This window comes from Bos taurus, chromosome 28, assembly GCF_002263795.3.
Source record: "Bos taurus isolate L1 Dominette 01449 registration number 42190680 breed Hereford chromosome 28, ARS-UCD2.0, whole genome shotgun sequence".
In the NCBI taxonomy this organism is placed as follows: domain Eukaryota; kingdom Metazoa; phylum Chordata; class Mammalia; order Artiodactyla; family Bovidae; genus Bos; species Bos taurus.
This window is the reverse complement of record NC_037355.1, coordinates 3,085,055-3,102,891: the sequence shown is the minus strand read 5'-3', so window position 1 is coordinate 3,102,891 and position 17,837 is coordinate 3,085,055. Positions and strand designations below refer to the sequence as shown.

The 17,837-nt window shown below is 40.9% G+C and overlaps 1 protein-coding gene across 1 annotated transcript in view; it reads left to right on the top strand.

The window, feature by feature from the left end:
- The window catches only part of LOC614741 (formin-2), a 357,851-nt gene that overhangs the window by 206,918 nt on the left and 133,096 nt on the right, over window positions 1-17,837 (top strand). Inside the window, exon 10 of the mRNA XM_059882644.1 lies at window positions 9,400-9,461. Within this exon, the coding sequence (XP_059738627.1) occupies window positions 9,400-9,461 (62 nt within the window). The remainder of the gene's footprint in view (window positions 1-9,399; window positions 9,462-17,837) is intronic.

Here is a 17,837-nt window from a genome sequence, read left to right as displayed (position 1 = left end):
TCTCTAAATTTTTGGTAGAATTCAGCTGTGAAGCCGTCTGGACCTGGGCTTTTGTTTGCTGGAAGCTTTCCGATTACAGTTGCAATTTCCATGCTTGTGATGGGTCTGTTAAGATTTTCTATTTCTTCCTGGTCCAGTTTTGGAAAGTTGTGCTTTTCTAAGGATTTTTCCATTTCTTCCACGTTGTCCATTTTATTGGCATATGTTTGCTGATAGTAGTCTCTTATGATCCCTTGTATTCCTGTGTTGTCTGTTGTGATCTCTCCATTTTCATTTCTGATTTTATTGATTTGATTTTTCTCCCTTTGTTTCTTGATGAGTCTGGCTAATGGTTTGTCAATTTTATTTATCCTTTCAAAGAACCAGCTTTTGGCTTTGTTGATTTTTGATATGGTCTCTCTTGTTTCTTTTGCATTTATTTCTGCCCTAATTTTAAAGATTTCTTTCCTTCTACTAACCCTGAGGTTCTTCATTTCTTCCTTTTCTAGTTGCTTTAGGTGTAAAGTTAGGTTATTTATTTGACTTCTTGTTTCCTGAGGTATGCCTGTATTGCTATGAACTTTCCCCTTAGCACTGCTTTTACAGTGTCCCACAAGTGTTGGGTTGTTGTGTCTTCATTTTCATTCATTTCTATGGAAATTTTGGTTTATTTTTTGATTCTTCTGTGATTGGTTTGTTATTCAGCAGCATGTTGTTCAGCCTCCATATGTTGGAATTTTTAATAGTTTTTCTCCTGTAATTGAGATCTAATCTTACTGCATTGTGGTCAGAAAAGATACTTGGAATGATTTCAATTTTTTTGAATTTACCAAGGCTAGATTTATGGCCCAGGATGTGATCTATCCTGGAGAAGGTTCCATGTGCGCTTGAGAAAAAGGTGAAATTCATTGTTTTGGGGTGAAATGTGCTATAGAAATCAATTAGCTCTAACTGGTCTATTGTATCATTTAAAGTTTGTGTTTCCTTATTAATTTTCTATTTAGTTGATCTATCCATAGGTGTGAGTGGGGATTAAAGTCTCCCACTGTTATCCTGTTACTGTTAATTTCCCCTTTCATACTTGTTAGCATTTGTCTTATATATTGCGGTGCTCCTATGTTGGGTGCATATATATTTATAATTGTTATATCTTCTTCTTGGATTGATCCTTTGATCATTATGTAGTGTCCTTCTTTGTCTCTTTTCACAGCCCTTGTTTTAAAGTCTATTTTATCTGATATAAGTATTGCTACTCCTGCTTTCTTCTGGTCTCTCTTTGCATGGAAAATCTTTTTCCAGCCCTTCACTTTCAGTCTGTATGTGTCCCCTGTTTTGAGGTGGGTTTCTTGTAGACAACATATGTAGGGGTCTTGTTTTTGTATCCATTCAGCCAGGCTTTGTCTTTTGGTTGGGGCATTCAACCCATTTACGTTTAAGGTAATTATTGATAAGTATGATCCCATTGCCATTTACTTCTGTTTTGGGTTTGAGTTTATACACCCTTTTCTGTGTTTCCTGTCTAGAGAAGATCCTTTAGCATTTGTTGCAGAGCCGGTTTGGTGGTGCTGAATTCTCTCAGGTTTTGCTTATCTGTAAAGCTTTTGGTTTCTCCTTCATATTTGAATGAGATCCTTGCTAGGTACAATAATCTGGGCTGTAGGTTATTTTCTTTCATCACTTTAAGTATGTCCTGCCATTCCCTCCTGGCTTGAAGAGTTTCTGTTGAAAGGTTAGCTGTTATCCATATGGGTATCCCCTTGTGTGTTATTTGTTGTTTTTCCCTTGCTGCTTTTAATATTTGTTCTTTGTGTTTGATCTTTGTTAATTTGATTAATATGTGTCTTGGGGTGTTTCACCTTAGGTTTATCCTGTTTGGGACTCTCTGGGTTTCTTAGACTTGGGTAACTATTTCCTTCCCCATTTTAGGCAAGTTTTCAACTATTATCTCAAGTGTTTTCTCATGGTCTTTCTTTTTGTCTTCTTCTTCTGGGGCTCCTATGATTCGAATGTTGGGGCGTTTAATATTGTCCTGGAGGTCTCTGAGATTGTCCTCATTTCTTTTAATTCCTTTTCCTTTTTTCCTTTCTGATTCATTTATTTCTGCCATTCTATCTTCTGCTTCACTAATCCTATCTTCTGCCTCCTTTATTCTACTATTTGTTGCCTACAGAGTGTTTTTGATCTCATTTATTGCATTATTTATTATATATTGACTCTTTTTTATTTCTTCTAGGTCCTTGTTAAACTTTTCTTGCGTCTTCTCAATCCTTATCTCCAGGCTATTTATCTGTGATTCCATTTTGATTTCAAGATTTTGGATCATTTCACTATCATTATTTGGAATTCTTTATCAGGTAGATTCCCTATCTCTTCCTCTTTTTTTGGTTTGGTGGGCATTTATCCTGTTCCTTTATCTGCTGAGTATTCCTCTGTCTCTTCATCTTGTTTATATTGCTGAGTTTGGGGTGGTCTTTCTGTATTCTGGCAGTTTGTGGAGTTCTCTTTATTTTGGAGTTTCCTCGCTGTAGGTGGGGTTGTACAGGTGTCTTGTCAAGGTTTCCTGGCTAGGGAAGCTTGTGTCGGTGTTCTAGTGGATGGAGCTGGATTTCTTCTCTGTGGAGTGCAATGAAGTGTCCAGTAATGAGTTATGAGATGTCAGTGGGTTTGGAGTAACTTTGGGCATCCTATATATTGAAGCTGAGGGCTGTGTTCCTGTGTTGCTGGAGAATTTGCATGGTATGTCTTGCTCTGGAACTTGTTGGCCCTTGGGTGCTGCTTGGTTTCAATGTAGGTATGGAGGCGTTTGATGAGCTCCTGTTGATTAATGTCCCCTGGAGTCAGGAGTTCTCTGGTGTTCTCAGGATTTGGACTTCAGCCTCCTGCTTCTGGTTTTCAGTCTTATTTTTACAGTAGTCTCAAGATTTCTCCATCTATACAGCACCATTGATAAAACATCTAGGTTAAAGATGAAAAGTTTATCCACAGTGAGGGACACCCAGAGAGGTTCCCAGAGTTACATGGAGAAGAGAAGAGAGAGGAGGGGGTTAGAGGTAACCAGGATGAGATGAGGTGGAATCAAAAGAGGAGACAGCAAGCTAGCCAGTAATCACTTCCTTATGTGCGCTCCCCAGTCTGAATCGCTCAGAGATGTTCACAGAGTTATACAGAGAAGAGAAGAGAAAGGAAGGGGACAGAGGTGGCCAGGAGGATAAAGGGGGGAATCAAAAGGAGAGAGACAGATCCAGACAGTAATCAGTTCCCTAAGTGTTCTCCACCATCTGGAACACACAAAGAGATTCCCAGAGTTGAGTAGAGAAGAGAAAGGGGAGGGGGGAGATAGAAGTGACCTGGTGGAGAAAAAGGAGAGTCCAAAGGGGGAGAGAGGAGTCAAGCCAATAATGTCACTCCCAAGTAAAAATGGGTACTGAAGATTCGGTTCTTAAAGGTACAAAATTGATAACAAATACCAAAAAGCAAAGATTAAAAATCTACAGTAGAGGTTGGATTTTTAAAAATACAATATTGAAAAGAAGAAAAAAAAGTCACAAAAATTATAAAAAGAATATATATATATATATATATATATATATATATATATGAAGTTACCTTTAAAAAATAGGGTCTTTTTTTTGCAAAGTAATAGTAGGTTATAAAAATGAAAAGTAAAGGAGTAATAGAGGACTTAAATTTTTTTTTTTAATTACATAAAGAAGAATGATAGTAAAAATAGTAAAAATATATCTAGAACTTTCTCTGGTGGTGTTGTGGGCAGTGTGGGGTCAGTTAATTTTCAGATAGTTCCTTGGTCCAGCTTACATTTCTCAAGATCTATAGGCCCTTTCCTATGTAGTCTGTACTAACTACAGGGTTTTAATCTATTGCACCTGTCACTTCCAAGGAGGTTCCCTCTGTTTTATCTTCTTCTGTTTGCTGGTCTCTTCCGTGTCTGATTTCTGCCCTGACACAAGAGGGGCAGTGGTGAACACTTTTTTAAGCTCACTTGTTCAGTTGCGCTGTGGGGAGGGAGGTGAGCTGCAAACAAATAACACTGGTGTGTGTTCACAGTGTCTCAGCCACACTGGGCCTGCCCTCGTTCAGGGCGCATGTGTCCTTCCTGCCCACACTGCTCAGCCTCTATGTTGCTCTGCCGGGAACTGTCCGAGGCCAGCCCTGGCCTGCATGCACCTCCCAATTCTAAGCCGCTCAGGTTCAGGCACTCAGGAAGTCCTCAGAGGCGCAGACTCAGTTGGACCTGCACTTTGTGCCCTTTCCAGGTCCGAGCAGCTCAGGTGATGAGGTGTTTGACGAGCACAGTCACTGCGACTTATCGCCTCCCCCGTCCCTGACGCGCAGTTTTCTGGGTGTACAACCGCCACACCTTCTCAGGCAGATGTTGAGTGTCCAGAACCCCAAGAAGTCTTAGTTAGCAAAGAAGCCTGCTTGCAGTTTGGTAGATAATGTCTCTCTGGGGCTGCAATTGCCCCCTTCCGGCTCTGGCTGCCTGTCACTGGAGGAGGTGCAGCCGACTAGCTCTGTGCAGTCCTTTGTTCTGTGAGCGGGTCTGGCGGTGTCTTAAGTTAGGGCTTTTCACGTGGTAGCTATCCCACAGTCTGGTTTGCTAGCCCAAGTTAGTTCCCTCAGATTGCCCTCAGGGCATTCAGGCCTGGTTCTTACTCTAAGCAATGCAACCCACGCCTCCATGCCCAGCCCCTGCTTGCTAGTGGCGGGTGCAGGCATCTGTGCTGCTTCTCCACTGGGGGAGTTATCGTTAGGCTCGTAATCTGTGGGGTTTAATTATTTATTTATTTTTCCTCCCAGTTATGTTGCCCTCTGTGGTTCCAAGGCTCACCACAGACTTGGCAGTGAGAGTGTTTCCTGGTGTTTGGAAACCTCTCTTTTTAAGACTCCCTTCCCAGGACGGAGCTCTGTCCCTACCTATTTTGTCTCTTTTTTTGTCTTTTATATTTTCTCCTACCTCCTTTAGAAGACAATGGGCTGCTTTTCTGGGTGCCTGATGTCCTCTGCTGGCACTCAGAAATTGTTTTGTGGAATTTACTCAGCATTTAAATGTTCTTTTGATGAATTTGTGGGGGAGAAAGTGGTTTCCCCGTCCTATTCCTCCACCATCTTAGGACTACCCCCTGATGTTTTTTTTTAAATGCACACTGATATGACAATATACAGTACAATCTAAGACAATGATTTCAAATGAAGTTAAAGGACAACTAAGTGCTACTAGAGCCATCTTACAGAAAAAAATCAAATGGACTTTTTGGCCAACCCAATATATTGGCACACAGGTTAAGGTAGGGGAAATTTAAAATGCATCAAAAATAAGTAAAACTTCAGTTCAGTTGCTCAGTCATGTCCAACTCTGTGACACCATGGACTGCAGCACACCAGGCCTCCCTGTCCATCACCAACGCCCGGAGCTTACTCAAACTCATGTCCATTGAGTCAGTGATGCCATCCAACTATTTCATCCTCTATCATCCCCTTCTCCTCCTGCCTTCAATCTTTCCCAGCATCAGGGTCTTTTCAAATGAGTCAATTCTTTGCATCAGGTGGCCAAAGTATTGGAGTTTCAGCTTCATCATCAGTCCTTCCAATGAATATTCAGGACTGATTTCCTTTAGGATGGACTGATTGGATCTCCTTGCAATCCAAGGGACTCCCAAGAGTCTTCTCCAACACCACAGTTCAAAAACATCAATTCTTCAGTGCTCAGCTTTCTGTATTGTCCAACTCTCACGTCTATACATGACTACTGGAAAAACCATAGCTTTGACCGGATGGACCTTTGTTGGCAAAGTGATGCCTCTGCTTTTTAATATGCAGTCTAGGTTGGTCATAGCTTTTCTTCCAAAGCACAAGCATCTTTTAATTTCCTGGCTGCAGTCACCATCTGCAGTGATTTTGGAGCCCAGGAAAATAAAGTCTGTCAATGTTTCCACTGTTTACCCATCTATTTGCCATGAAGTGATGGGACCAGATGCCATGATCTTAGTTTTCTGAATGTTGAGTTTTAAGCCAACTTTTTTGCTCTTCTCTTTCACTTTCATCAAGAGGCTCTTTAGTTCTTCTTCACTTTCTGCCATAAGGGTGGTGTCATTTGCATACCTGAGGTTACTGATATTTCTCCCAGCAATCTTCATTCCAGCTTGTGTTTCATCTAGCCCAGCGTTTCTTGTGATGTACTGTGCGTATAAGTTAAATAAGCAGGATGACAATATACAGCCTTGACGTACTCCTTTTCCTATTTGGAACCAGTCTGTTGTTCCATGTCCAGTTCTAACTGTTGCTTCCTGATCTGCATACAGATTTCTCAAATTTCAGGTCAGGTGGTCAGGTATTCCCATCTCTTGAAGAATTTTCCAGTTTGTTGTTATCCACACATTCAAAGGCTTTGGCATAGTCAATAAAGCAGAAGTAGATGCTTTTATGGAACTCTCTTGCTTTTTCAGTGATCCAACAGATGTTTGCAATTTGATCTCCTGTTCCTCTGTCTTTTCTAAATCCAGCTTAACATCTGGAAGTTCATGGTTCATGTACTGTTGAAGCCTGACTTGGAGAATTTTGAGCATTCCTTTGCTAGCATGTGAGATGAGTGTAATTGTGTGGTAGTTTGAGCATTCTTTGGTATTGCCTTTCTTTGGGATCAGAATGAAAACTGACCTTTTCCAGTCCTGTGGCCACTGCTGAGTTTTCCAAATTTGCTGGCATATTGAGTGCAGCACTTTCACAGCATCATCTTTTAGGATTTGAAATAGCTCAAATGGAATCTATCACCTGGTACTAGCTTTATTCATAGCGGTGCTTCTTAAGGCCCACTTGACTTCACATTCCAGGATGTCTGGCTCTAGGTGAGTGATCACACCATCATGATTATCTGGGTCATGAAGATCTTTTTTGTATAGTTCTTCTGTGTATTCTTGCCACCTCTTCTTAATATCTTCTGCTTCTAAATAAAACCTAGGTATAACAAAGTATTTCAGAAAGGCTGAAGTATGAAGAGAAGTGAAATTAGGCCCAACACATGTGAATCAAAAAAGCAAGAGTTATGATCTTGATATGTGACAACTTAAAATTCAGGCCAGGAACATTATGTGAACAACAACAAAACAATGAAAACATATTCTTAATACTAACAGCTATAATTCACAATGAAATTATAATAGATTTGAATTCATGTCCCTCTAAATAGAGATGCAACTACATAAGAAAGAAACTATGTAATACTTACAAGGAGAGACAGGCACATTAATAAGAGTAACTTTAAACCACTTTGGTCAAAACAGATCAAGAGGGAAAATACAAATAAGGATTTAGAATATATAAACAGAAAAAATTATATCTTATATATACGTATATAATATGTATTCTCAAGGTACATGAACTATTTAGGACTATTGAGTATTCTCAAGGTACATGAACTATTTAGGACTATTGACTATTAAGTCGCAACAAAAATGTCAAACAATGTCATAACACAAACTTATTTCCTCATCTCATACAGTAAACTATTAATGGATTAAAAAAAAGAGTTGTGAACTTATAGCCCATGACAGAGAAAATCAAAGTTTACACACTGAAACTTGGCATGTTCCTTTCATTGTATTACAGATGGTTTTGACTAAAAACTTGGGTCTCACAAAAACTTTTTCCAAAATATTTATATGTACAAAAATCTAAAGAACACACATATTTATCATGATACACTTAGAATAACTGTGGTTTACTCAACATGTCATTAATATGTATAAAGTGTGGTGGGCTGGTTTATGTGTGTGTTGAGTCATGCTTGGTCATTTGTTCAGTTATGAAGGTTTTCTGTTTTCTCTGTTGATATATATATTTGTATGTAAGGGTTATTTTGATGGCTCATTGTCCAGAGGAATAAAGTAACCGATAATCATGGAGGACATTAGGATTTCTCTTATGTGATTGCTTTTAACTAATTAATTTGACTGCCTCAGGTCTCAGGTGCTATGCACAGAACCTTCACTTTATCATGCAGGATCTCTTATTGCAGCTCACAGACTCTAGTGGTGGTGCGTGGACTCAGTAGTTGCAGCTTAGTTGCCCCGTGGCATATGGGACTTTAGTTCCTGGATCAAGGATCAAAGCCATGTCCTCTGTGTTGGCATGTAGATTCTTTATCACTGAACCAACAGGGAAGTCCCTCTAATGTGACTTTAATGCATAAAATGTTGCTTCTAAAAAAGATACAAGCTTTCCAAATATAAGATGGCACTGCCTCTGTTCTAATCCATCCCTTGTTGTTTCTGAGCTTCAACTACTCATAGCCAGCTGTATGGGGGAGGGAAAGCCCTGCTGGAGTCGCATCCTCCTGACCCAGCAGGACCAAGCTCACGGCTTGACTCTGGTGGAGGAGACTATGGTCCCTGCTTCTCCCAGTCCCCTCCGCCTTTATTACTCTAAGTATCCAGTGCTTTCATCACTTCTGAAGCTGCAACCCTCCTCTAATTGAGTTAATGGATCAAGATGCACTTACCCTTCTCACGGCTTGTAAGATTTTTTTTTAAAGAACTTTTTATTGTCAGAGCTCTTAACATCCTTGATCACTGGCAATCCATGCAAACTGTGAAACAGAAGACAGGCATCAGTGTGAAGAAAGCTTCAGGTGGAACAATCAGGTGGAGAAGAGGTTTAACCCTCCTTGGGTACCATGAATTTTCCCTACAACTAGATCAACTATCATGTAATATAATACAAGTTCTAAGTCTCATCTCTCCCCTTCCCCACACAGTTCCAGTTGAGGGTGCGCTATACACAATGCATGTTTCTTGAAGATCTCATCCAAAGAAATGAACTTTCTCCATCGTCCACACCTACTGCCTCGCTGAACGGACGCCTTTGCCAATTTCAAAACTATAGTCAAAGAATTATCCTTTGATTTTTACAATTTATAGGGTTGTAACAGGAAATGCACCTGTTTCCATATTGTCTATCAATTTAGTGATTAGATATAACCTTTGCCAAATGTCTTTAGATAAATTGGCAGATATGTGCATTTATTGGCATAAAACCAGCATGTGGCAGTAACATGAGTGAGTTGCCTATTTTTCTGGTATTAAGCAGATTTTTCAAATTTATTCAGGTGAGTCATGAAAGAGACAGACGGTGGGTTTCTCTCTGGCCCTGGGGGCCTATTCTTGGGATTTTGTGTTTGTGGAGAGTGTGAAAGCTGTGACACTTGACACCTGCCGTATTGAAATTCCCAGCTCAGCTCAGTCTTTGTCGATGAGGGGAGCAGCTGCAGTGAAGGCAGAGCATCACCTGCTGCCTGCAGGTCTTGAAGTCTGCTCTGTGGACGGTCACTGTTGTTTCAGGTGGTCAGACACTTTTCACAGCTGGTTTATGGCAATTTATACTTTCTGTTTTGTCTTTTTCACACAGCTGTGGTGAACTTGGACAATTCTGTGGTTGACCTGGAGACCCTTCAAGCTCTCTATGAGAATGTGAGTAACAGGAGGTTTTCTGTGTGAGAATGTGACACACGCACAGTTCTTGTCAATGTCCACCTCTGGCCTCATTGCCTCCATGTCGTCTGAGGAAGTTTGATACGGGGGCACTGAATTTACATAAGTCTGGATTTGTTAAAATGTATACTTTCTAGAAATATTTTGAATGAATGCATGGTCTCACAGTTTTAAAAATTGTGATTCAAAGCATGTTGTATGTGCTGTCTTTCAGATTCCTTCTTTTGAAATATAATCAATGCTTAGGCAGAGGGTAATTTGAGAGGAACATTGTGTGATGTGCTAATGCATTTACTCTTGATATGAAAACCCTCAGTAGCTGCTATTATTGCCCTATTTTACAGATGAGGAAACTTGGCAGAGAGAGTCTACACCACCTGCCCAAGTCACACATGCTGTGTTGTGGTGAGGTGGAATGTGGTTTCATTCTGTCTCTGTTTCTCTGTCTGCCACAGTTTTCTTCACTGAGCGTCAGGACATGGTATCTTTCTCCTGGTACCACTTTCTCTTAGAAAGGTGGCCGGAAACCGGCATGAGGAGAACGGACCAGGGCACGTGCCCTGGGGAGTGCAGTCTTGGGGGACGGAGAGGGTGGCGGGTGCTGTGTGAAATGACTTTTGCTGGGGCTTGGCATTAAATAACATTGATTCATGTAGTAAGAAAGCGATTCTCTTCAATGTGCTTGATTGAATCTAGGAAAGTCTCAGTGTGGCCATGTTTTCTTCCTTGGTTTCTGTTCTTGCCTGTGGTCTGCCTGGTATTTAAGCCTCTGTGATTAAGTGGGGCCTGATTTGGTTTGTCCTGGGCTTTGCTGACCCTCTTCCTCAACCGCTCCCTTGAGGACAGTGTGTTCCACCTGGGTGTCTGTCCTTAGATTCGGTACTTTTAAAGCACATGTCCACGTGATGTCCCTGTGAGGCCAGGACCTTCATGGGCAGGTATTTCTCATGAAGCATCACCCAGTCCATGGGTGAAATACACAGCTGTGGCGAACGCAGTGCTGGCACCTGGTGCCCATTGTGGGCACAGGTGTGTGACTCATTAATGAACTGGAGAGGAAGGCATGAGTGTTTTGTTGCTTGGTGGTCACTACATGATGGAAAACTTGGAAAAAATGGAACTGTTTAGCGGTATACAGAGCTTTCATTTCCCTCATCCTTCCTGCCAACCCTCTGTCGACCAAGAACCGGGTGGAAGAAACAAGGAAACACCAGGGAGAACAATGTCTTCAGCAGGTTGTAACCATGTCAGATTTCATTGGTGTATGTGTAACTGTAGCTTGTGCACATATTCCATGCACTTATGTACATGTCTTTCTGCAGATACATAGTGTATATGTCTGTACATTATATGAAGACATGAATGTTTTGTTTTAAGCTGTGCAGAAACATATACAGAAAAAAACAGAACATTGGGGACAACTGTATTTATAAGGAGAGTTTACTTTGCAGTGATTTAGAGTATTTTCTTTGGGAGATTTTAGCCTTTAAAGTAACTTCACAAAATAGAAATTTCTGACTGTGGACAAACCAGATAGCTACCCAGAATTTCTAACCACCATACTCCATGAAAGGAGAACCAGAACCAACTGGAACTGGTTACAATTGTGGTTTTCTTTATATTGTTGATGTCATTAAATCTGATGGTTCAGACTTTCACTGTGTCAGGAAAACAATCATTTTGTGGTAGATACTGGTTTAGGTGGGAATATTCTGGATTGTTTCGATCACTATCTTCAGTAGAGGAACTTAAAGCACCCGTTATGAATAAGAGATGCCTTGTGGCTTCAGCAATACATGAACCATGAACTTCCAGATGTTTAAGCTGGTTTTAGAAAAGGCAGAGGAACCAGAGATCAAATTGCCAACATCTGCTGGATCATGGAAAAAGCAAGAGAGTTCCAGAAAAAACATTGATTTTTGCTTTATTGACTATGCTAAAGCCTTTGACTGTGTGGATCACAATAAACTGAAAAATTCTGAAACAGATGGGAATACCAGACCACCTGACCTGCCTCTTGCAAAACCTATATGCAGGTCAGGAAGCAACAGTTAGAATGGGACATGGGACAACAGACTGGTTCCAAATAGGAAAAGGAGTACGTCAAGGCTGTGTATTGTCATCCTGCTTATTTAACTTATATGCAGACTACATCATGAGACACGCTGGGCTGGATGAAGCCCAAGCTGGAATCAAGATTGCCAAAAGAAATATCAATAACCTCAGATATGCAGATGACACCACCCTTATGGCAGAAAGTGAAGAGGAACTCAAAAGCCTCTTGATGAAAGTGAAAGAGGAGAGTGAAAAAGTTGGCTTAAAGCTCAACATTCAGAAAACGAAGATCATGGCATCCGGTCCCACCAGTTCATGGGAAATAGATGGGGAAACAGTGGAAACAGTGTCAGACTTTATTTTTCTGGGCTCCAAAATCACTGCAGGTGGTGACTGCAGCCATGAAATTAAAAGACGTTTGCTCCTTGGAAGGAAAGTTATGACCAACCTAGATAGCATATTCAAAAGCAGAGACATTACTTTGCCAACAAAGGTCCATCTAGTCAAGGCTATGGCTTGAGCATTTGGAAGTTCTCAGTTCACGTACTGTTGAAGCTCGCTTGAAGAATTTTGAGTATTACTTTGTTAGCGTGTGAGACAAGTGCAATTGTGTGGTAGTTTGAGCATTCTTTGGCATTGCCTTTCTTTGGGATTGGAATGAAAACTGACCTTTTTCAGGCCTATGGCCACTGCTGAGTTCTCCATATTTGCTGGCATATTGAGTGCAGCACTTTCAAAGCATCATCTTTAAGGATTTGAAATAGCTCAACTGGAATGCCATCACCTCCACTAGCTTTGTTCATAGTGATTCTTCCTAAGGCCCACTTGACTTCGTATTCCAGGATGTCTGGCTCTAGGTGAGTGATCACACCATGATGGTTATCTGGGTCATTGAGATCTTTTTTGTGTAGTTCATCTGTGTATTCTTGCCACCTCTTCTTAATATCTTCTGCTTCTGTTAGGTCCATACCATTTCTGTCCTTTATTGTGCTCATCTTTGCATGAAATGTTCCCTTGGTATCTTTAATTTTCTTGAAGAGATCTCTAGTCTTCCCCATTCCATTGTTTTCCTCTATTTCTTTGCATTGATCGCTGACGAAGGCTTTCTTATCTCTCCTTGCTAGTCTTTGGAACTCTGCATTCAGATGGGTATATCTTTCCTTTTGTCCTTTGCCTTTAGCTTCCCTTCTTTCCTCAGCTATTTGTAAGGCCTCCTCAGACAACCATTTTGCCTTTTTGCATTTCTTTTTCTTGGGGATGGTCTTGATCCCTGCCTCCTGTACGATGTCATGAACCTCTGTCCAGAGTTCTTCAGGCAGTCTGTCAGATCTAATCCCTTGAATCTATTTGTCACTTCCACTGTATAATTATAAGGGATTTGATTTAGGTCATTCCTGAATGGTCTAGTGGTTTTCCCTACTTTCTTCAATTTAAGTGAATTTTGCAATAAGCAGTTCATGATTTGAGCCACAGTCAGCTCCAGTTCTTGCTTTTGCTGACTGTTTAGAGCTTCTTCATCTTTAGCTGCAAAGAATATAATCAGTCTGATTTCGGTATTGACCATCTTGTGATGTCCATGTGTAGTGTTGTCTCTTATATTGTTGGAAGAGGGTGTTTGCTATAACCAGTGCATTCTCTTGGCAAAACTCTGTCAGCCTTTGCCGTGCTTTATTTCATACTCCAAGGCCAAAGTTGCGTGTTACTCCAGGTTCTTTTGACTTCCTACTTTTGCATTCCATTCCCCTATGATGAAAAGGACATCTTTTTTGAATATATATATAAAATCATGAGTGAACTGTGCTGGTAGGCTTGGTTTTATGACCTCTTGGATTTTCTGTTATATGGTTTTCAAATCCTTTTTGCCTCTTCACACTGATAGATACTCACCATGAGTAAGGATCCATGTTGAACATCGATTCATGCCCTTTACTTTGTTGATAATGAGACTGCATGTGCATGATAATGAGTGGCTCTTTCTGGGAGGGTGTGGATAGCTTACTGTAACCTGATCTGCACAAAAAGTGGTGAGGAACAGAATGGCTGAAACTTTGAAAAGGGTAAATGAAAAACGTAAATTTGTTACATATGTTTAGAATTCTGGTCATTAAGGTCAGACTTCCGAGACCTGTTGGCATGTGATGGTCTTCGGTTTTGTAGGGATATGGGCTGAGGTCATGTCTAGTTTTCTGGGTGTCAGACAGCAGTCGTGGATGAAGGCTTCCCAGTTAGGTGATGAATGTACTTTTAGCAAAGCAAGAAACTCCCCCTAACTCAACAGAAACTGAGCTCCATATTCCCTAGTGGTGAAAAATGCACTTGTTCAAAATCTTCATTTCAGTTTTTTAAGTTCCTAAGAGAGCTGTGATCATTTAAAAATCAGGGTATCTGAGTTTTAGAATAGTGGTAATTTAATGCGTATTATGCACCAGACACCACTCTAAGCATCTTACCTGTGTTACTTCATTTAATCCTCCAAGTGGCTTACATCCAGCTTAGAAGGAAGAAGCACTATTATTAGAAACGAGGAAACTGACCCAGAGAGGTAGTCAGCTCATTACTGGGTGTGACCCTGGTCCCTGATCACCATGCTCTGAAGCACAGAATTTCCTGAGTCTTGAAGAGCACTGGACAGGGCCCTGTGGGAGGAGGTAAGACACACGGTGTGGTGGCAGGAACTAGGGGTGAAAAGGGAGAATGTGGCCCAGGTTTCAGCACCAGAAGCTCATGGTTGACCCCAGTGATTTATTGATGCTCCTTCAGCTTCCATTTCCCCATTTCTAAATAGGGTGTCTAATAATTCATAAAAACATCAATTTTTGTCACTGTCAAATGGACATAAAGAGAATTTTCTGGACTATTCAGTACTATTATGCTTTTCTTTTAAATAAAAATAAGCATGAGCATAGAACTTAAAATAACTAAGATTGTCAAACGACAGTGACTACGTCTAAGACTGGTAGCATCAAAGATAGCAAAAGTCGTACACCATGGATCTTAAAACTGGACCTTTCCTCAAGGGTCTGAAGATTTTGCTGAATGAAGGACAATAAATATCTGTGTATTTATAGGCAACATGAATTCATTTTGGAAATACTTTTTTAAAAAATTGTCATATTTAGAAAGACACCACTTTATTTACAATCTTCATTTTAACATTTGTATTTTATTTCTTAAAACAGTTTCGGAGATACACTGAAGTTGCAGGTACACTATGAAGGACTATTCTTTTTTCTGTATCAGTTGCAAATAAATTGTCAACATTATGCCTGATTGTACCTGAATACTTTAGTGTGTATTTCCTACAATGTAGCAGACACTTAATCATAATACAACCAGCAATATTATGAAATTGACAGTGATATATTGCTATCATCTAATCCTCAGATCCCATTGTTTTGATGGTTGTTCCAATAACATCCCTTATGACATCCTTTCTGTCTTTCTTTCCTTGGGCACATGCCTCTTTTTGATTTATATTATCATGTGTACATATGTCTTATCTTTCAATTTAACTGTAAATACCTTCAGTTCAGTTCAGTCGCTATGTCATGTCCAACTCTTTGCAACCCCAGGGACCACAGCACTCCAGGTCTCCCTGTCCTTCACCAACTCCCACAGTCTACCCAAACTCATGTCCATTGAGTTGGTGATGCCATCCAACCATCTTATCCTCTGTTATCCCCTTCTCCTCCTGCCTTAAACTTTCCCAGCATCACGGTCTTTTCCAATGAGTCAGCTCTTCGCATCAGGTGACCAAAGTATTGGAGTTTCAGCTTCAACATCAGTCCTTCCAATAAACACTCAAGACTGATCTCCTTTAGGATGGACTGGTTGGATCTCCTTGGAGTCCAAGGGACTCTCAACAGTCTTCTCCAACACCACAGTTCAAAAGCATCAATTCTTCAGAGCTCAGCTTTCTTTATAATTCAACTCTCACATCCATACATGGCTACTGAAAAAAACATAGCTTTGACTAGACGGACCTTTGTTGCCAAAGTAATGTCTCTGCTTTTTAATTATTTTAATAATTAAAATAACATATTTTAATATGTTGGTCATGACTTTCCTTCCAAGGAACAAGCATCTTTTAATTTCATGGCTACAGTCACCATCTGCAGTGATTTTGGAGCCCCCAAAAATAAAGTCAGCCACTGTTTCCACTGTTTCCCCATAAATTTCTTACTAGTAGGATTTTCATATCCCATGCTTAGCACAATAGTTTATGTATAATATAATAATTACTAGTTAATTAAAGAATGATCTGAGAGTTGTACTATGTTTTGCTCTTGGTGTGGTTTTATCAATGAAAGAGATGAAAATGGTGAATGTCACTATTTCAAATACTGTACTTTTTGGAAAGATCAGTGTAAAAAGTAATGTTGCTTTCTTAAATATAATTTCAGAAATATGTATTCAAAGATTCAGAACTGATAACTACCTGAATAGAAGTTAATCATTACTATCCCAGAAATAGTTCATCAGATTTTTGTGTGGTTTTTCCCAAACAGTATTTTAAATTTAGTGAGTGGCATTTTGTCATAGGCAGGCTCAGTGTGTTTGTCTCCTTGTTAATGCAAGTTCAGAAGCTTTTGCCTCAGAAGCTGTTGGAGCTGCTGGAGGAAGTTTTCCCTTTCCCCAGGTCGCCTTGACCTTTGAATGCCCAGTGGATTGACTGGGTGTGTGAACTTTCTCGTCCCAGTTCATTGATCCCAAGGTGAACTGAAGACTTGGACCCAGTTGTAGTTTATGTATTTTGTGTGCAATGCAGAACACAATTCTCCGTGTTTTTTAGTTGTTAAAGCCTCTGTGTTTACCTGTGACTCACAGAAATGAGGTGGCAGCCATGTGACCACGCGTCTGTGTGGACCTCTGGGGCCCTTCCCTTGTCCCTCCCCCTCCAGCCTTTACAGCTGGAGCGGAGCTGCATTAAATAGGCTGAAGTTGTGTTTCTGCCTGAGATGAGGTGACTTTCCTGAACCAACCCTCCTCTCCTGCCCTTACACACAAGGCACAACAGAGGGTGTGGTTCCAGCCAGTGAAACCAGTATGTGTGCCAGTGCCCAGGGGATGGGCTCCAGCTGCTCTTCTCATTCATCGTGTATTATAAGGGCAGCACCCCAACCCAGTGGACTGCAGCGGACATTTCATGTCTCCTCTGCGCTACTGAAGGTGTGGGGAGAGTGAGAGGACAGGCTAGGCAAGGCCAGCTCAGTGACACGTCCTGGCCCTTTGCAGTGTGCCTCCCCTATCCCCACCTTTCCTGGAGCATGCCCAGCCCATCGCAGCTGTATCACCACCACTTCCTCTTTATCTAAAAATTCCTGTACTCAGCCGTAAAAAAGAACAGATAGTACACAGATTATATACTTTTGAAAATACTACTGTGGTGCAGTTGAAATAAACCCAGGCTTTCAGAAATTTATCTGTTATAAAATGTCAAAGAAAGTGTCTATTATATAATTATAAATTAATACTGTTAGTCTTTACCTATTACAAAATAAATGAACACATAGCTTTTAAAGTGTCTTTTTCCAGTTATATTTCTTTTTACTAAGAATTGTTATGTGAAAATGTCATCTTAACGATGTCCAGCATCAGAGTGGAATGAGATGATCTCTGTTTCTTTCCCCTTCGATATATAATCAGTAAAACATCCATAACTCAAAAAAGATGCCTCTGCTCAGCACATCAGGTCTCTGGACAGTTCCTTGGATCTGTGCATCTGAAGGCAGGTGGGCAGGACACGTAAAGAAAGCGGAGCCTGAGACAGTGAAGGTGGTGCCTGTGACCCTGGACTGGCTGCGGGCTCAGCCCGCATCCCCAGGGAGCCTGGCAGCACTGGTCAGGCAGCCTGTATAGGACTCCAGCCTCCTGGCCACTGAAACGCCTGGGCCATGGAAACTGGGTATCAGGGACTCCAACCACATGCCTCCTCACCCCCTAGGATTGTGCCTGTGGACCCCACACCCTGGACACACAGGAGGCCCTGGACGTGTAGAAGTGACCCACGTCCCAGTAACACCAGCAGCAGTAACCCAGTCACCTGCAACACCCGCAGAGGCCATGCAGGTGGAGACACACAAGTGTATGCCACAGCTCCACCTACTGGAAGCAGAAGAAACCGCTCTAATTACCGACCTTTTAAAATGTTAACTCGTGGGTTCAGGATGGGGAACACATATATACCCCTGGCAGATTCGTGTTGATATATGGCAAAACCAATACAATATTGTAAAGTTAAAAAATAAAATTAAAAAAAATGTTATCTCCTAGTTAGCTCAGCTGGTAAAGAATCAATAT